The sequence below is a fragment of the Chinchilla lanigera genome, unplaced genomic scaffold, assembly GCF_000276665.1.
Source record: "Chinchilla lanigera isolate Chin_1 unplaced genomic scaffold, ChiLan1.0 scaffold00045, whole genome shotgun sequence".
NCBI lineage: Eukaryota > Metazoa > Chordata > Mammalia > Rodentia > Chinchillidae > Chinchilla > Chinchilla lanigera.
In genome coordinates, this window is record NW_004955446.1 from 6,110,957 (window position 1) to 6,132,924 (window position 21,968).

General features: G+C 34.0%; 1 protein-coding gene across 2 annotated transcripts in view; it reads right to left on the reverse strand.

Annotated features, from left to right (window-relative positions):
• Ipo11 (importin 11) overlaps window positions 1-21,968 on the reverse strand; it is a 191,351-nt gene that overhangs the window by 76,680 nt on the left and 92,703 nt on the right. For both annotated transcript variants that reach the window (XM_005392641.2, XM_013518422.1), the window contains exons 21-24: window positions 16,647-16,762; window positions 7,667-7,743; window positions 2,821-2,900; window positions 2,335-2,415 (exon numbers count right to left, since the gene is read on the reverse strand). In XM_005392641.2, the coding sequence (XP_005392698.1) occupies window positions 2,335-2,415; window positions 2,821-2,900; window positions 7,667-7,743; window positions 16,647-16,762 (354 nt within the window). The remainder of the gene's footprint in view (window positions 1-2,334; window positions 2,416-2,820; window positions 2,901-7,666; window positions 7,744-16,646; window positions 16,763-21,968) is intronic.

Below are 21,968 nucleotides of genomic sequence, written 5' to 3' on the forward strand. Positions count from 1 at the left end.
ATGACATTCAGTCAAAAATATATTAAGAATGTTACATAGCACAGTATATTAAGAAATGGTACCTAGGCAATTAAAAATGAAAATAATGAGCTAATATTAAAAACTCTTATTACAGTTATACCAGAAGTTTTAGGAAAATGACAACAATTTTGGAAATTCTCACAACCTTCCTATAATGGCAGAAAATAAAAGCACCACTGTTCTAAAATATTCCTTTGTGTAAAAATACAAGAAATTTACTTGTGGTACTTAGTACATCTCTAGTAATCAACATACAACCATTTATTAAATATTAAAATCCAATTTCTGAGATTTCAAATCAAATATATGGTTTTAGGTAAAATGTTTATACAAAATAATGTCAAACATATATTCAAATTCTCAATTTTTAATTGAAGTTTTTATATCTTATTAATGACCCCTATCGGCTGCTTTCAGAGAAAGTAGGCCTAATCTGTAATTTATATTAAATATTACAAATATTTTACTATATATTTGGTTAAAATCAACCAAAATATCAAAAATTCACTGTTCTTTCAAAAAAAGAAAAAGATTTCTGCTAACTCAAAATCATGAGGGTAGTGAATAGGATGCAAATTTGGAATTTTCAACAACAAAGGTTTGTGTTATTCTGAAAAAATACAAGTTTTCAACAGCCAGCTGAACTTCACAGTTCTTAATGATAATGCACCATCATGAAATAAATCACCTCCTTAATATGTAAACAATGTAGTTTATTTTTGAGAATTTATTTAGAAGAAACGGTCATATAATGAGGCAGAAAATCTTGCTATTTTCCATAGTCAAAGATCTAGCAAACAGTCTACAAGTGTTTTAGCCCTTTTCCCCTCACAGACTTCATAGCACAGTCACATATATGAGATAAAAAGAGACAACTCTTATTAGTTATAACATGCTAGCACTTATTGTTATTAGTGCTTTCATATACATGAGCTCAAATAATCCTCATATCAACTCTAGAAACCAGGTAAAGTTCTCATCCTTGCTCTACAGAAAGAAAGTAAATTGCTGTATCACACAGCTGTGAAATAGCCCTGCCCATATTCTAACCTGGCACTCTAGTCATTCCTGCTATACTATACTCCCCCTATGTTGTGAGAGCGTAGCAAAAAACAAGTAAGAAGAAGTAAATACTCTCCTGGACACCCTAAAGCCTTGCCTCATTTTGGACAGAAGTTTCACAAGGCCCATTCCAAATTATTTTACAAGTTGTCTTTCAGAACCACCTTACTAACAATGTTGCAGAAAAGGTATAAGAAAGTTTTTTATTCAAATTTGGTCCATTATCAAATGTACAGCACCTATCATATTGGTTAAGATGACGACCATCTGAGCAAACTTTTACCCACTTACTCTTCAAGTATACTGCAGAACTGCTGCACACTTACTGTGCTTACTTCTATAAATTTCTTACTAAGAACCCCTTTGGGCAACCACTTTTTTCCTAGGAAGTCACTTTTGAAGATCTCAAACAATATCATAGTTTTCATACCACAAATGGTACTTTGTTACCATTGTAACACTCACCTAACTAGAATTTTGCTGTTATCTAACTTAGGACACAGATAAGAAATTACAAAAAAAAACAAAAAACAAAAAAAAAAAGAAATTACATAGATATATCGTCTCTCAAAGTTCATACATAAATTACATATATGTATGTATGGATACATCTGTATGATACATTTCAATATAGATTTACATACACATCAGTGTTTAAGTGTATCACACCCTTAACACTATAAGGGTATTTCTAACTTTAATATAGAAACTCATATAACAAGGACAATACACTACTTAAAGTTTACTGGTTCTTAATCATGCATAATTCTGACAAACTTGGTACTCTAAGTTCAATAGCTAACTCAAATTAAAACTATCAAATATGGTAAAAAAAAAAAAAAAAAAAAAAAAACCTATCCCAGAAGCAGACTGACAAACTAAAGGGGTAAAAAGTATCAAATGTCACTAATCTTTAGACAACTCATTAAAAAGTTTTTAAACTCTTGCTACACGAAATGAGGTTTCAAGACAAGCAACATCTCAAACAGCTAAGACTTAGAAATACAAAATTACACTTTAACAAGATTTCTTGCAGATCTGTACACATACTCAAATTTGAGATCTCCAGTAAAGAGTTTATGAAGCCAACTGGGTACTATAAAAGAAATACCCTGTCTAGAATTACACCAACTCTTCTCCTTGGTGTCAACCATCCACACACAAATGAAGGATTAACTTCACAAAAAACTCAAAGGTGTTCAACTTAGCAAATAACTTTTTAATCATCCATTGAAAAAAAGATGACAATACCTTGAGGACTTGAACTTGACCTTCTGTAGTAATTTCCTTTAGTAGTTCACAAAAGGACTGACAAAGAACTACTGCATATGTCTGAAATTCAATCAAAAGTCAATATACACATAACAATATATGTGTAATATCAAAAAGGCATAAAATTTAATTTGAGATTCATTATCCATTGAGAATTATATGCTAATGGTCTAAGCAATAAAGTTTCAGTACTCAGTTAAGAAAACAGATTATACATCATAAAAATATAGCTGATACCTTAATTTTATAGGAATACATGTAACATTATATTTAAACAGTATATTTTCAGCATTAAATGACAATGGAACTGCACAATTCATATCTGCCATGCAGTGGAGAATGCTCTCCGAGTCTTTTTCTCCCTTAAAAGTAATAGGTCAATCTTAGATTCTGAAAAGCCATCTCCTGATTGCAGACAATTATCAACATCATTTTTTTTACAATGCAAAAACTACTCCAACATACCTGTAAAAACTCGGTTGATGATAAAAAGATATAACCATTGATAATCTTAAAGCAGGTCCTGAGATTTTCTGAACTTAGTTCTGCAAAACAAAAATTTTAATTTTTTAAATAAAAGACAAATTAGGGGCTGGGGATTTAGCTCAGCGGCAAAAGCGCCTGCCTGGCAAGTGAAAGGTCGTGAGTTCGGTTCCCAGTACCGGAGAAAAACCAAAAAAATAAAAAATAAAAAAATAAAAGACAAATTAAAATGAAGTGATTCAATTTAATACTAAGTGATAAACCTTTCTTTACCAAATTTTCTAAGAGCTATTCAAACTACAATTATCTATAAATGTTTATCTAAAACTGGCATAAACTTTAAGTTATCTCATTTACCTTTCAGTAGTTAAAACAATTTAGAAAAAACATCAAGCCCCTCTTTTCCATCCGAAAAAAAAATAAACATTTGACCCAATCTTTCATTTTAATCCAAAGTTTCAGCGCTAACACGGCAAACAACATGTGACTAAATCATTTTATCATTATATTTTGACATGTGCGTAAATGAGTTCACTCAATGAGTGTTTAGTCTTAATGCACTGGCACTAAGCATGTTGTTAAGAAAACAACTCTGAGGCCAGGTATAGTGGCATATGCCTCTAATCCCAGCACTCAGGAGGCTGAAGCAGGCTGAGGCTACAAGTTGAGGCCAGGCTAGGCTACATGGAGAGTTCAAAACCAGCCTAAAATATATAGCAAGACCCTAGAAAGAAAAAAAAATGAAAAAGAAATACATAAAAATATTTCTATATTATACTCGAAAAGAAATTGTATTACATTTCAATATTCCTAATTCTTGGGCTTTGTTCTTCAAATCTGTTCCTCAATAGAAACTTTCACATAAAAACCTTTCTTAAATATGTAATTACCTAAACAACAAAGGAAAAAGACATTGTATTTAGCCAATCCCTTTCAAAGACAAAGTAGAAACTATTCTCTTAACACTGAATGTGATCAAACGTTAATGCAGGGTAATTTTATATCACTCACTACATACAATGATACAACAGTGTGTATATATATATATATATATATATATATATACAGATCAAACTATAACTCAAAGATATGGCTAAAACTTTCTTTTTGAGACAGTCTCATTATTCAGTCTCATTATTCAATATTATTATTCAGGCTGGGCTTCAACTCACTATGTAGCCCAGGCTGGTCTCCAATTCACACCAATCCTGTTGCCTCAGCCTCCCAAATGCTGGGATTACAGGTCTGTGCTAAAATGGCCAGCTAAAACCTGCCATTATTTACCAATTATTATTTCCAATATTTTGGAAATCCCATTCACTTACAATAGGACAGAAAAAAAAATCTTTTTTTCCAATCATGTAACAGAATTGTATTTATTTTCAAACATGGTGAATAATTTATGTCTATAATTTTCCATCAGGGGCAAGTCTGTTTCCTAGGACATTTGGCATCGGGTGAAAACATTTTTGATTGTCACAAGTAATATCTAATATATAGAGGCCAGAGATAATATTAAATATCCTACAGTGCACAAGAAAGCCCCTCACAATGAAAGTTTACCTGGCCCAAAATGTCAGTAGAGCCAAGATTGAAAATCTCATTTAAAAGATTAGTTTTTTGTTTCAAAAAAATGCTAAGAGCTCTCAGGTAAATTTGTTACTCAACAAAGTGCTATATCTAATCTTGCTCTGAATATACATGATTTATATCTATTGGTCAGATTACATTTTATAATCTGTTCCATTTTGTTTTTCTTTATTCTTTTTGCTATTTTTAATTTGTATTTCATTTTATATTTTATGCATTGTTTCTGTAAAGGGGAAAGGAATGAATTATTGAATTACAGAAATTTAATCGGAACCTACTTAATACTTACCCTCATAACTATTTAATGCTTGGTTTTTGGAATCAGAGCTTTTAAGTTTTTTCTTCTGTTTCAAATTCTGATAAAATGCATAAGGTAAGATAATCTCCTTCCTTCCAAATTAGACAGGAATTTACCAGCAGAAAAATTGTATTGGTCAAGAAATATCAATTTGGCTTTGAGACCAAGAACACACTCCCATCAGTTCATCTTTTAAGTAATAATAGTAGTAAGTAAATTAAAACTATGCAATAGATTTAACGGGCAAAAAAATCCCAACTCATTAGAACTAAATTAAAATAATTACTCTTAGTTATAGCTTCTATTTTTAAAAAATTCAAGTTCTCCTTACATTTAAAAGACATAAAAAGACTTAATTAACACATACTAATAATCATTAACTTAAACACTTTGAAGTGCTTGGTACTATTGGTTTATACATTTTGAAAGGGACAGTTTTTGCTAACAGTTTTATATCTGATTTAAAAAAAGAGCAATCACACATTAAATAAACTCTTTAAAATCACTGATCTAACAAAAAAGAGGTTTTTGGGGGGGTCTTTTTGAAACAGGGTCTCACTATGCAATTCAAACTGCCTTTGAACTTACAGTGATCTTCCCGCCTCAGCCTCCTGAGTGCTGGGACTATAGGTATGTGCCACCATGCCCAGCTAGAAAGGGTACGTTTTAACTGATACCAAAACTGAGCATTCATTTTACTCTATTAGAATATTAAAACAAATATTCTTGTCCTATTTCCCAATACATTTAGACATTTATCTGGAACACTATATATGCAGAAAGCTACATGTCAATATCAATGAATGGTATAAAATTCAAACAAAAATAGAGGCAATACTGATGTTAACACACAACAAACCTCATCAGCCAAGTTCAACCTCTCCTCCCTTAAAATAATTTTTTTCATATTATTGATGCAATATACATATTACAATGCATTAAAACATCTTTTTCAAGAATAAAAGTAGAAATATTTCAATAGTACCCATATCACTTATATCACTGAACAGAATTTTTTCAAATCTTTAAAAATTAAAAAAATTTAAGCCAAATATTCAAGACTGAGATGTCATTAGTTTTTAGTTGAAACCGAGGGCCTCATTCATGCTGTACAGCCACTCTACCACCTATGCTACATCCCCAACCCTTCATTAGTTCTCGTCTCAACTGGGTAACGCATCCTACAGAGACAGTTGATGGTTGGTTACTTTTTCTCTTAAAATAGTGGTTAGGGGCCAGGGATTTAGCTTAGTGGCACAAGTGCCTGCCTGGCAAATGCAACATCCTGAGTTTGATTCCTGATATCCACCAAAAAAAAAAAAGAATAGTGGTCATGTGAATAGTAGTAAAGCCATAACAAGAATAAACATCAAGTGCTTATTGAATGCTGGGCACTGTTCAAAATATACAGAAGTTCTTATTGCTGCTGGGGGGATGTGGCTCAGTGGTAGAAAGCTTGCCTACTATTCCTGAGGTTCTGGATTCAATCCCCAGTACCGCAAAACAGGAGGAGGGTGCAAAAGGTGAGGGTCCAGTCCACAAGTGAGGAGAACAAAAGGAGGAGGGAGGGAGGGAGGAAAGATTAACTTAAAAGCAAAAACACATATGAAATGAAACCACTGTGTGAAGTCACTATTATGTGAAAGTGGCAGAATGCTGTTCATGACAAAGTTTACAATGGCCTTGGAAAGGTTTCCAATCCTAGGTCAAGTATAAAGAAGCATCAGGATTACATACACTAAATGGCACTGTATGTGGTCTTCAAATTGGTTAGAACAGAACTGAAAAGCTTTTCCCCAGAAAGCAGAGGGAAAGTAAGAGGCATTTCCTATTTGTTACGATTAGTGAAAGATAAAAGTTTTCCTGGGCGATCAGGGATCAGTGGCTGGTCTATTGCCAGTAACTTCATCTTTGGGAAATTTTTCCCTTTATGGGGAAGCTAGATGAAAAATTGCAAATAGCTCTTTACTGGAAAACAAATGGTTACCTTGGTTATTGCAATCTTACTCTAGTCTGAGCAATAAAATAGAATAAAAGAACTCAGAGGAAACATAAACAACTAATTATATTATTGAGCCACTATGGTCATCTAACAAATGAGATAAAACAATTTTTTAATCAGTTCCAATTGTGTTTCAGTCCACATTTGCTGATATTTTCAAAGAGCGACTACTTTTAAAGTGTGTCATTATATCTCTGTTGTTTTTGCTTCTGAAAAAAATACCCAAGGATAAGTTCTCAGACAAAAAAAATCTACCTAATGTTTTTTGTAACCTAATAAGCTTCATAATTACATAACTCATTCATAAGTAACACTTTAGTGAACACTGTATATAATTTCCTAATATTTAATTTCAGTGGTCCTTAATTAAAACAAAAGAATATGTACAATGCTCAATTTGAAAAACTGATTGTACAAAATGTCTTCATAAAAGAAACTGAAACCATAGTTTACAAAAGCAATTTTACAGTAAATTATTTTCCTAAAATTTTATTATATATTGTTTTGTTTGGTGCTGGGGATCAAATCCAGGACATGGTCCATGCTAGCCAAGTACTATACCACTGAGCTATACCACAGCCCCAACATAAATATAGTCTTTAAGTAGTTTATAGAACTGCTATCAAAAAAAAAAAATAGAACTGCTATCAAACACAAAAATTTTACCAAAATTCAAGCTCAAGTTGTAATTAATTTGCTAAGAATACTTTTTTCTATTACAAAATTTTCTACAAGGCAATGTAATTAGTGTTTACTCTTAAATGAGCCTAAATTATTCTAAAATGTTATGTACAATAACCTAGAAACTATAAAAGCACTATTCAGCTTATTTTGTTAACATGTGGGAGTCTAATAAAAATGGAAGGTGTGCTCTAAAGTCAGTTATACTTCCTCAAAAGCATGCTTCTTGTTTAATAAGATAATGTTCTAATACATACCAAGTAGTGGTGACATATTCTGAAATACACGAAGCAACTCTGGTGTAATACATGGACTGTTTTCCAGTGTCACTAACCTAGGGCAGGAAAAACAGACAATCAAATTACTCTGCATGCCAATTAAAACAATTAACTAAATAAATACAAAGAAAAACAGGCTCATCTAAAGAGAGGAAAGGGGATAATACACACAGTTATAAAAATTATCTAAGGTCAAGCATCAAGGCACATGACTATAATCTCAGCACTCAGGAGAATGAGGCAGGAGGACCACCGCGAGTTCCAGGCCTGCCTAGGCTACTTAGTGAGTTGAAGGCTAGCCTGAACTATCTAGTGAGCCCTGTCTCAAAAAACAAACAAAAAACAAGTAAGAAAAAAGATTACAAATGCCTCAAAATAAAAGCCTTCTACATACTATATTATGTAGTATCTTTTCTATCCACATAAAAAAAATAATCTAAACTTTATTTAAGCATGTTTAGTAATAGAATTATAATTTTAAAGCAAAACGATTAGCATGAATTGGTCAAGGAGGGATAAAAATTACTTTGTTGTTTTGATTTTCATGAACTAGTCTTCTGCCACATGTAATTTGCATGTTCCTTTGATAAGAAATTACATTAATAAGTTAATAAAACAACTTATGCTAAATGCTTTCTAAATATAAATTTAATACAATAAAGGCCAATTACAAAGCCAGGTGTGTTGGTATATACCTATTATCCTAGCATTCTGGAAGTCTAAGGGAGGAGAATTGCTGGGGTAATTTTGTGATCTAGTGAGACCCTGTCTTAACATATGAAATTTTAAAATTGGGTGGGTATGTAGCTCATTGAGAAGGCCGTGGGTTCAGTTTCAGAAGGGGTACTGCCATTATAAGCCAATCTCATACCATTAGTACTTTGAAATAACAATGTATTAAAAATGTAGCATTGTACAGCAATGGTAACCAGTAGCAGGGTGAAGAGACAACCCTAACGCATGGGCAAAAATTTTTGCCAGCTACTGCTCAAAGGACTAATATCTACAATATATAAAGAGCTCAAAAAAATTAGACCCCCCCCAAATTTAAAGACCCAATTAAAAAATGGGCATCTGAAATGAACAGATAGTTCTCAGATGAAGAAATACAAATAGCCAATAAGTACTATACATGAAAATATGTTCTACATCACTGGCCATTTGAGAAATGCTTATTAAAACAACACTGAGACTTTTATCTCACTCCAGAAAGAATGGTTACCATCAAGAAATCAACCAGTAACAAATGCTGGCGAGGTTCTGGGGAGAAAAAAACCCTTCTCCATTTTTGGTAGGACTGTAAGCTGATACAACCACTATAGAAATCAGTATGGAGAGCCCTCAAAAAACTAACAATAGAAATTCCACTTGACCCAGCTATTCCTCTTCTAGGTATCCTTCCAAAAGACTTAAAGACATCATACTGCAATGATGTATGCACACCCACGTTTATAGCAGTGCAATTCTTAATAGCTAAATCTTGGAATCAGCCTATATGTCCATCAACAGATAAATCGATTTTTAAAATGTGGTATTTATACATAAGAGTATTATTCTGCCATAACAAAGAATAAACTTGAATCATCTATAGGAAAATGGATGCATCTTGAGACCATAATGTTAAGTGAGATAACTCAGACACACACACTGAAACACCAAAGGCCTTCTCTTACATGAAGAACGTATATATATATTACAAAATAAAAGAAGGTAACAGGAAAAAAAGAAGCGGGGAAAAAAGGTACTGTAATCCAATGCAGACAATCCATCTAAAACTGTACCCTGACTTGGTACAACTGTCTTACATGTTTTATATGTTCTTTGGCCTATTAGTCTGGTTTTCAATCTGTACATGTGTTAATTAACTTTATAAATGAATAAACAAATAAATCATAAATGAGTAATTCAGATAAATAAATGAATTTGGAAAAGTAAAGTGGGAGTGGGGATGTTGCAATGTGTTACCTACAGTGAATGCAGACATTATGAATGGCAAACATGTACTAATAAAAGTTAAAAAATTTACACAGTATATAAGGTGATTTAACACAGAAGTGTATGATTGGTATATCTACTCACCTTCCACCTACCCTCAAAGAATTCAAAGGAGAAAAATCACAGCTGTCACATAACATCCAGAAAAGGAGGAAAATATACTAATCAAAATATAATATTCAGTTGAAAACCTTATCTGATTACAAATAGAAAAGGGCTTCCTTAATCTGACAGAAAGTATCAACTAAGCACTCAGCAAATGCACTCAGCGATGACCTGTTAAAACCTTCTTCTAGGCAAGGCAGGAACAAGCCTCTAAGAACGTACAGTGTCACCTTTCCACTTCTACATCCATTCAGTTTATATACAGAAGCCTCACATAACATGTCAACTAAGTTAATAAAAGACACAAGGATATAGAAAGGAAAAGTTTTTGTTTTTGTTTTATTTTTTGAGACAATGTCTTGCTATATATATCAGCCTGGCCTTAAACTTGCAATCTTCCCGCCTCAACCTCCCCAACGCTTGCATTATAAATATGTGCTGCCACATCTGACAAAAAAGTTAGTCTTTATTCACAAAAGTTAAGAGTCATAGAAAGAGACAAAAAATTCATACATGAATTTTTCAACTTACTAAATATTCAGTAAGTTTACTGAATATATCAATATACAGAAATCAGTTGACTTTCTATGTGCACCAAAGATGTAAATGGATGATGTTATCAACCATTCAACACCGTACGGACATCGATGCTCTCTAAATTGTTAAACAATTTCAATTCAAATCCCTACAGGATTTTCCCTGGAAATGAGACAAGCTGCCTTGGAGGACAACTGGCCAAGAACAGACAAAATATTTTCCAAGAAAAGAAAAAGGTTGTATACGGAGGTACGAGGGTGGAGGGGAATACTTTTTTAACTAGATATTGTGACTTACTATAAAACCACAGTTATTAATTTAGTAAAAAAATACAAATTATAATAAAAAAAGCTCTGTCAATGGGTCTAAAGTAACATTCTCCCTGAAGCTTGTGCCTTCTCTCCCTGTTCTTCATTTCTAAAAAGGTTACTCAGGCTGATATTTTTACTTCCTTTTGTAGGTTCTATAGCATAACATGTTATTCGAAAGATGGGAAAACTTCCAGAATTTAAACTACTTAGAAATAAAGTGACAAGATGCACAACATCTGGTTAAATTAATAAAGACAAGAAAGGGAGAAAAAATGAGACAAACAAAATAAAAGCATGGCTCTTTCTTTTCCTTTTGTGCCACAATGGGGATTGAACCCAGGATCTCATGTATGTTAGGCAAGTGTTTTACCATTGTTATGGTTTATGTCTAGATGTCCCTAAAGCCTCATGCAGTCATAGGGATGGGCTCCTAGAGTATGTGATTGATTCGTGATCCAACGCTAAGATTACGGGTGTGAGTGCTACATGTGCCCTGGAATGGGTAGCCCGCCTACAATATAAGGGAGAGTAAGAGGCTTGCTCCCCTCTTTGACTCCTTTTCTGCCCCTTCTGCTCTTGTTGCCTTTGCTATCTTCCACTCCCATGAACTGGTGTCCTCTGCCATGCCACTCTGCCTTGGAGCCAACTGATTATGGACTAAAACCTCCACAAACTGTGAGCCTAAATAAACCTTTCCTTCCTTAATTTTGGGCATCGGGTATTTTGTCTCAGCAACTAAGAAAAAGTAACTAAGACAATCACTGAGCTACATTCCCAGCCCTTTTTATTTTGAGACAGGTTCTCACTAAATTGCTTAGGTTGGCCTCAAACTTTCTATCCTCCTACCTCAGACTCCAGAATCACTAGGATTAAAGACTGGGGTTATAAGCATGCACCACCATACCCAGAGCATAGTACTATCCTTTACCATTACCAAAGAGAGTCTCCATTTTGATTAGTAATTAGAAAAGGCTATAGGCAACAACATGTTTGACTAAAGAAATGTAAAGTTAGTGCTACAATTTTACACACACCAAAAAATAAAAATAGAAGAGTAAGCATAAAGTGAGAAGAATATCAACTCACCAAAGAAGTACATCACATTAAATTCTATTGAATTATTTTTGGTTACATCAAAATTAAAAATATAGACATTTTTTCTTTATAGAAGACAACTAAATGTCAGATAGAAAAAGCTAAAATATAAAAGATGAAAAAAGTTAAGTCAAATCTAAACAAAATAAACTACAATATTAATCAGGTAAAATTCAAATGCAAAAGAAGTAAAACATGGAATGTAAATCACTTCATATATATTACATAATATGCTCCATGAAAACACTCAAATTTCAAATTTATTAAATATTTCAGCAATATACAAAAGGATCAAAATAACAAAATATATGAGTATTGTTCAAAACATATACACCAAAACAGAAATAAAAAGGAACACTGACACATAGAAAACCCAAAGAGATATTTTAATAAATCAATGTCAAGAAGAAAAAGCAAAATAATAATGAACTATACAACTGACAATTTAAAAAAAACATGTAAGAGTTACATCTTTGACACCATCATTGCAATGAAATATGAGTATTTTATAACAATGAGAGTTCTGTGGTAAAAATTCACATATCCCAATATTCTTGGAGGCTGAAGTTGGAGAATCACAACCTCAAGTCCAGCCTAGACTGAAGTGACTTAGGGAAAACATAGGAGTTTTCCTAGGTTTCCTCAGCCTAGGGGTGACTTAGGGAAAAGCTGTCACTAAATAAAAAAGGCTGAGTATACAACTTGGTGCAAAGGCCATGGGTTCAGTCCCTAGTATCAAAAAAGAATTTTTAAAAACAAAAAGCATGGTAGGGCTGGGAACATAGGGTGAAGCACTTGCCCAGAAAATGTGAGACTAGGTCTTGACACCTAGCACCACCACCAAAAAGCAGATCAAAAGATAGAAAGATCATGAGACAGATGTATATATACAAGCCACATTTTATAATGGTAATGTACTAAAACTAGACCTGAATCATATATTTAAAAAATACAGCAAAACAAAACAAAACGAAACAAACAATGTTGGATCAAACAATTGCCAAAATACCTGTAATGGCACCACCAAAATAAAAAACAGGACACTATACATCAGAACTTACTTAAGGGAATAGGCAGTTATACTTTAAGGTAAGTTCAAATCTTTAATGCTTTACTGTTTAATAACAAAAACAAAGGTCATAAACTAATTTTTTATTTCACAAGTTTAGAAAAATATACCCACAAATGAATGTAGAAGCAAGAAATTTGGAGCAGAAATAGAGGAAAGGACAGAAGTACAGAATTTATAAATCTAAGAGCTGGCTCCTTCACAACAATAAAGACAATTCCCTAATAAATGACTTTAAAAAGAGAAAAAAAGAATAAACCCATAAATGGCAGAGATAAATATACAGATATTTTCTATTTAAGGGACTACATGCCAAACTACATCAAAAATCAACACTAAAATAAATGTACTTGCACTAAACTAAGGATGTTATCAGATTGTAAACAAACCCCAGCCCCTGCCATGGGTTCAAGTCCAGTTCAGTACTGAATTTTACAAATATCTAAATAACAAATATAAAAACTATTCTAGTGTAAATTATTTTTTAAGTTGGTAAACTGGCAAAATAAACATAGCCATGATAGAAAGATCAAACAGTACTACAAAGTATAGATCATAGATAGATTCATTTACAAAGAGAGGAAAAGGTTAAATTAAATGTAATACTGAAAAAAATTTTGTAATATATTAAAAGTGTAATTCACCCCAGCAGCTACAGTTTATCTCAGGAAGTCAAGGTTTTCTTAAGTTGTTTTTTTTTTAAGAGAAAAAATAGTCTCCTGAGTAGATGTCCAAAAGCAATTAAATTTTGTTTTTAAATGATGAATATCATATTACACTTCATGATACATAGCTGACATTGCTTACTGCTTCCATCATCCACTAGCCCATCCTATTTCCAAACAATACTCTCTTTGTGCAAGGTTTTTTTGCTCAAATTCTGCTTTAAAGTAAGTTAAAAGTAAGTTTCTGTCTTTTTAAGGCAGGGTTTCACTATGCAGTTCAGGCTAGCCTTGATCTCCCTAAGTAGCTCAGGCTGGCCTCGAACTTGCAGCAATCCTCCTGCCTCAGCCTCCAGAGTGCTGGGATTACAGGCATGCACCACCATGCCTGGCTTGGTTTTCAGTTCATACTCCTGACCACAAATGGTACTGGTTATTCATATTAAGTTCAAATTTTCATTCTCTTTTTCTTTTTAACGGTACTGGGGATTGAACCTAGGGCCTTGGCATTGAGTTATATCCCCAGCCCTTTTCTTTCATTTTTTTGTGCAAAGGTATTGCTAAGTAATTAAACTGCTCAGAAGGGACTCCCACTTGCAACTCTCTTGCCTCAGCCTTCCAGAGTGCTGAGACTCCAGGCATGTGTCATTATGCCCAGCTTCATTCTTTACTTTATTACTTCTCTCCCCTAAAGATCTCTCATATTTTGTGTACACTCCCAGTCAAGCCTATTAATTTAACTACCACCATCTTCTAGTGAGAAAACAGAAGCTATATTACATAGAACAACTCTGGAGATCTACCTGCATATCTCCAATTAGCATGAAGTATCCCTAGTGCTATCAACATTGAACCTTTTCATTTGAGCTCTGAATTCTATCCCTTCTTGTCTCCTCTCACTGTCCCATTTTCAATCCAGTCTCACCTATTCTTCCAAACTTTGCATTCCCCATATCTTACATTCTACATACACTCTTAACAGTAAAAGCTGTTAAGCAAGTTGTCAATACTCAGTCTTACTTATCTCTAATTCATTCTTAAGTCTAGTTTAATTTCTGTTTTTAACACTTTACTTGAAGACCCTCCTGGGCTGGGGATACAGCTCAGCAGCACAAGTGCCTGCCTGGCAAGCACAAGGTCCTGAATTCTATTCCCAGTACCCGCCCCCCCACAAAAAAGAAAAGAAAATCCTATCATCTCCATGTGGACAAATGCACTTCTCTGTACTATTTTACTAGTACAATCAGCAACGTTTGATCCATATCCAAAGCTCTCTGTTAGGAAACTCTCCTGTCTCAGCTTGGTTTTCCTACTACAGTGTATCAGGAGATATCCTTTCTGTCTTCATAGATGGCTCCTGTGTGTCCTCAAAATGTTGTAAGTTCACCTGGTTTTTGCCCTGCAGAAAATTCTTAACCTGTTCTTCTCTTCCCAGGCAAGCTTATACATCCATAGACATTAAGTGCCATATACAAGGTGCTAATCACTTTAGTAAAAATTTTCTTACTTTCATGACAATTATTTCTCCTGAGTTTACAGGTAAGCAAGCTGAAGCTCTCAGAAGATGATTAACAATCAAATCACAAACAAAATACAGCACAATAACTAGAAATAGCATCTGTGTCTGTCTGATTCCAAAATGAGCTCTAACTCAGTAGGAAAAATATGGGAAAAAATTTGTACCCTATTTCTTTAGAGAAACAACTATTAATAATTTAAATAAATTTTTTTTAAAAAAGTGTTCTAATGATTTATTTTCATGTATATATAACTTAAGGTTTGGAAAAAAGAAATTACCATTAGCAAACAAAGATATTTTATTATTCCTTTGTTTATATAATTCACTGAAGATTTGCATACCTTTAATAAACACATCAACATACTGTATTTGTAATACTGATAAGCCTGAGTCTAGGTCTTCATAACATTCTAAAACTTTCTAACATTCAACATATCATCTCTACACATTGGTAAGTTTTCTGCCAGAGATTAATACTGTAATTTATGATTTGGAGTGAGGTTGGAAAACTACAAGTCATGGATGAAACCCAACCTGTACCCTGCATTTCTGCAAACCTGATGAAATGTACCACAACCACATCTGCTTGTTTCTGATCTGTTTGTGTTATGTACTGTTCTGACACTAAAACATCAGAGTTAAGTAGCTACAGAGACTGTACAACTTGGAAAAACTAAAATACTTTCTGTTTGGCCCTTTATAAAAAAAGTTTGCCAATCTCTGATCTAAAATAATACATCCTTTTACAAAAATAAATTAATATAAGAACATCCTAATTTATAACCAAACCATCTATGTGTCATTTAAGTTCAAATAACATAAGCTTGAAAATAATGAGAAACCCAAACTGCAAATTATTACTAAGTATCTATCTAGTTAAGTTTTAAAATCATTCATCTGGTATTCTGATATGATCATTAGTTTCTAATTTATACCAAAGAAAACATCTAAGAACCAAAAATGTTAATTCCTAGCTATCTAAGCAAAATTAAAAATGAAAGGGAGGAAGAGGGAGGAAGGACAATCAACAAATACTCACTTTTTCTACGGTTGATTTCTGTAACTGGCCCTTAATTCCTATGATCAGTTTCTGTAGTGGCGAACATATGGCACGCATGCCGCAGCAGGCTATTTGTATCACTAAAAGCTCTAAAACATTCGCCATCACTGCTCATTATTAAAATTTTTAAACCACTCATGTACAAATAAACTGGGGAAAATTCACAAGTAAGACAAACCTAATAAAGAAAGAGGATCTTCTAGCATAGTTCTTCACCTACATGAAGTATTCACTGGGTAAGATAATGAAAGGTTGAAAAGTAACTCAGTATGTGCAAAACATCTTTCAGTCTGGAAATTTTAACACAAATTTTAGTCTGGGAAAATTATCGAGAGTCTTATTTTACATGCCAAATTCCAAACAATAAAATGCAGCTGAGTTCTTGCTGCATTTCCCCTTTAATTTTGTATACTGTAAGACAATACTGAGTTATAGCTCATAAAGAGGCACTGTAATTCATTTAAGGAAATCAATCCCACATCCTTAGTTTTAAATGCTGAGTATTTAAAGCCCTGGTACATGATCTTTACTTTATTGGCACGGGAGTATGGAAGGCCAGGAATTAGAAAAAAAAAGAAGACCCATTATATCAAGTTTTCCTCTTACCATAATTCTAAACCATCTTCCAGAAGATAGACATGTGGAGGCTGGGAAACATCAGTACTCAGTTGGATAACTGGGAGCAGGAAAGGGTACAGGTTCTTGCTGTCTGCTCCTAATCCCTATGGGAAGTATAAATACAACTTATGATAAGATACTCTAAGCCCCCACCACCACCACCACCAAAAAATCTATTATTAAGAATAAGAGCCCTAAAATGAATTTATAAAAAATAAATCTAGTTTTATAAGGATGGTCATACTTATGAGTGCTATTAAGACAAAGTTCTGTTTATAACTGCAAAGCAAAAATAAAAAAGTATATACTACTCAGCTGCCTAATAATGGCAGAAAAGAAGATAATATATGTGACAGCTACTCACATCTGTGGTCTGAGATTCCATATACAGACTGAGAATCCTGGAGCCAAAAGTGTGAAATGCCTGGAGCCAAAAGTGATTCACATTTTGCCTTCTTTTGAATTTTGGAATAGTACCCACATATACATGGTGTATCTTGGAGATGAAATCCAAGTCTACATATGAAATTTATTTATGCATCATATATAACTTCACACAGTAGCCTGAAGGTAATTTTATACAATATTGTGAGCGTTCCTGAATTTTGACTGCAACCAGTCACCCATGAGGTTGGACATAAAATTTTCTACTTGGGGCATCATATCAGCACCCAAAAGCTTCAGATTTTGGAGTATTTCAAATATTAGACTTTCAGATTATGGATGCTTAACCTGTATAAGAAATACCTCCTTGTGACTAAAAATGGGTATTTAAAATTCTATAAACTTTCACCTAAGTAATCTAAGATGAACCACCCTAAATGCTTATCAATAATGGTACACCTATATTTTAAGACTCTGAGTAGCCTTGAAAAAAGATTTACAATGAAATAAAAAAAATCTCAAAAATAATTACAAATTTAAAAGAAGAAGTGTATATAACAAGTTCACACATCAAAGGACTACTTTAAAATTTTTACATATGGATATGCAGTATATGCATGAAAATGTTTCTGGAAGCAAAAATAAAAACTCTAGTTAAATAAGGAAAAGACAAAAGGATACTGGGAAAAATGCAGAAAGAGATTTTCTTTTCACTTTTTCATATTTTTTTTTAAATGTGAATTTTTTAAAATGAAGAATATTTTTTAATATTTTTCATGAACCAAAACAGAAAGATTGAGGGAAAATGCAATCTAGAATTCTAGTTTTTCTACTGCTGTCTTAAGAAGGTTGGCATCACACTCTTAAGTACTTCAAAAGAAAACAAAAAGGATTAAAAATCAACTCTAAACTGTAATGATCTCTGTAATATGATAAGTACAGAAAAAAATGACAAACTATCAAACATCTCATTTTGGAAATAATTCAAATGTCAACATAGGATAAAACAAATTACAATGCTATAAATGTGTGTGTGTGTATGTGTGTATATATATATATATATACACACATACACACACACACATATAGTCCCCTTTTGATGACATATATACTAAGTTCAATCCTTTTTTAAAATTTTTCAGTATACATTATTAACTATAGTCACTATCTTGTACAATGAATCTCCAGAATGTATTCATTCTAATTGAAATTTGGTACCCTTTGCCCAAAATATGATCCCCTTCTCTCAACAGTCCAATTTCTTTGAATTCAACTTTTTTTAGATAAACAAATAAGATTATGCATCATTTGTCTTTCAGTTCATCTTTATATAATGGGACAATAAACACTTCAGTGGAAATACATAAAGTTTATTCTTAACCACGTTAAATGTAATTTTGGCACTCTTTCTAATCAAAAAATTGTTTAACAGTTTATTAAAGAGTTTGTCAAAGGAAGATAATTATAAAGATACCATTATTTAACAAAATGGTATATTGCCCCTTAAAACTCACTTAAATTCCACTTTCCATATCTGAACCTTTTCACAGAACAAAAAAGGGAAAGAATATTAAAAAACTAGTCAAGTTCATTTTGATTATCAAGCAGTCTGAAAATTTCTTAGGAAAATTAGAATGTATCTACTCAATTGCTTATCCAAATAAGCAGAATATGCTAACATTAGCAAAACTAAAATAAGCAATGACTAGACACATAGAGTCAGTCAAAGCCCGAGAGATTCATTACATTGTAATCTTATTAACTGATATGCAAGTTTAAGTAAATGTGGACATTTTCTGGGTCCACAGTAACTACAAACATTGTCTACCACACTATGAAAACTCAAAATTAAATCACTCATTAAAAATAATATCAGAAGTAATTAAAGAGGGGAGAAAATCATATTGTACTGTAAGATGTAAGGGGAAACTGAACTATGTTTTAACTCCCTGTAAATTTTTTTCTTTCAATAAAAGGGGAAAAAATAAAGGAATAACACCATCTAGATACTGCATCTTTTTGTACTGACCTTGGTTCTCCTCTTATGTCCCATGGTTATGTCCAAATCTAGTATGTCTACGCCAATTTTCCAAAGTACACTCAAATGACTCTAGAATATCATCTCTCAGAAGGAATCTCAAGCTCTTAATACTAAACCAATTCACTAGAAACTGTTCCTCTTCCTCCATTTCCTTACTTATGTGACATGAACCACTATTTATGTAGGGATAAATTACACCATAACTACTTCCTGGTTCCTCTTTGTCTTTAACCTACATCTAAACACTCTTTAATTCTATCTCTTCAATATTCTTCAAAACTTCCCCCATCCTTCCATAGCTTTAATTTAAGTTCTCAACATCTTTACATCATTAACAGTATCCTGAATCTTGGTTTACCCCTTGGACTCTTGATTTCCAAACCAATGTCCCCAGTGGGTCCCTGCTTTTCTAAAATAAAAATGATCAAAACATTCCTTTCTCTGAACATCAAAAGCCTTCCTGACCAAAATCCCATGCACAAGCTTTGTGCTCCATATCCCAGCTACACCAAACAACTCAGTATTAGAAAGTATGATGTAAATGTCTGTAGAGAAGACTCAGAGTCGACATGTTCATTTACTCTGCTTCTCCCAAAATATACTAAAAAGATATACCAAGTTTTTTTTAAGGACCTAAAACCATAAGTACAAAAAACAAGATAGCATGTCGATCTGGACCCTGAGAAAAGACAAGTGGTAAGTAACTTAGCAAACTAAAAAACCAAAGTTTAGACAGGAAAAAAAAAAAAAGGAAGGGAGAAAGACAAGGCAGAAAGGAGCCTGATTTACATTACTAAACCTCCAAAAGACTACAGAATTGGTGGTACTGGGCATTTTGAGGAGTATCTGTGTGTTTGGGAGGATAAGAGTGTAGTGCAGTGCAGTGGCGTATCTTGAGTTCAGGGCACTCCTTCAATTTGCCAATCCCCAACATATCTGAATATATTAACCTATTTAAATATTGCCCCAAGGAGCCAGGGATATAGCTCAGCGGTGCCCGTCTGGCAAACTCAAGGTCCTGAGTTCAATTCACAGTACCAAAATAAATAAATAAATATTGTCCCAAAATGTGCCACCCTGGATGGACCACCCCCTCTGTCTCCACGCCATCCCACCCCCCAGCTGCAACAATGGTGAAGGAAAGGTATTATTAACAAGGGTTTCTAAAGGTGTTTTAAAAAGCAATTTGATACCAAGATTTCACCCACATCCACAAGCAGAAAAGGCCTCCCCTTTCAGCAGGCTTGACTTGCTGCTTACTTTTTGATAAAATCAGAGTATTTCAAGACTGGAAAATGTCAAGTAATCTAAAACAGGGGTATGACAAAAAACGAGATCGTGTTACCCAGTAAGAGGCAAGAGACTGAAAGATCTTTCATTGAGGAAAGATGTGAAAATATGAACAAACTGTTTTCCGACAAAACATAAACTAGATGGGGGAGGGGGGTGTCTTGCTATTTCGCCCAGGCGAGCCTTTAACTCAGGATCCTCCTGCCTTGGCCTCCCAAGTAGTTACTACTGCCTACCAAAGATCATTCTAAAGGACAAATCCATAATCTGCAAATTTCCCACAAATAATTACCCTCTTCACCCAGCTTTTTAGAGCCTACTCCTAAATTTACACAGAAAAAATATTGACAGCACTTGAAGTTGGGAGATATACCATTCTTCCCTCTGAGGACAAGGTTAGCAGACTGACTGTGGAAGCAGCAGTGACCTGTTAAATACAAAGTTCCCAGCACACATGCATAAAACAGTTCCCAAGTCCTGCAGTGGAAACAATCAGAGTGCCATCTTCAATTCTTCTAGCAGAACTAGAGCACATGTCTGATAGGATGGCCTAGACCTGAAGTCAGCCTGAGGGGCAGGGGATACAAAAGCACAACCACCACTGAGTTCAAGACTACTGTGTACTCTTGGCGTGTACTCATTTTCCTACTTTTAGTTGTCCACACTCACTTTGCAGAGCAGATTTCTTTTCCCACCTTTAGTAAATATAAAACCTTGACAGCATTTGTGTCAGGACTGGCCTGAGAGTGACCTGAGAGAGACTTGGGCTGCCCACTATAAACAATGGACTCTCCATTACTGGCTATAACTTGCCCCTGGGAAACAAGAAGCAAGGACAATAAAAAACTTAATGTGAGGCGAAGGTCACCCTGAAGTCCCCTGACACCAGCTCTGTGTACTAACCTGTGCTGATTGCCCTTACAACAAACATTTAATCCAGATTCTTTGAGAGTCTTTAAAACTGTACCCCCAAGCTTAAAACCTGTATACATATACACTCAGTCCCCCCTTTTAGGTATTTGCTGATTCCTATGATGTCAGCCTGCCTGTACAAAGAGGAATAAAATCTGATTGTCCCCACAGCTTCAGTCTTCAGGTGGTTCCTCACACATCGTTATTACAATTTGCACTTCCATTCTCCAATTCTTTAAGATAAGAAGACCCTAGAAACTACCTCTGGAAATAGACCCCTGAATCATACAACCTGGTAACACTTCTTTTGTGCATTTCAAATTTTTCATAATAGTAAGTAAATAAATAAAAGCAGGCAATCAAGGATCAATGGATATTATAGGGTCAGAGGTCTGTAGACAGGAAAAAAGTAAAATAGGTGCTCTATTAGGCCATCGAAGTAATCCTGACTAGAAGGAGTTAAAAAAACCTTTACTAGAGCAATTCCTCTGGAAAATAGGTCAAGGACAAAGGTAGAGAGAGAAGAACCAGATAAAGAAAGGCACTGAATGGCCTTGGGACTTGCACCAAGAGACCACAGGGAGAAAGAGCTGACAGGCAGGACACAGAGAAAAAGCCAAGGGCAAAAATGATAAGCTGTCCCGGCCTCCAACACAATAGAGGAAAAGGGGGTGGGGTGGGGT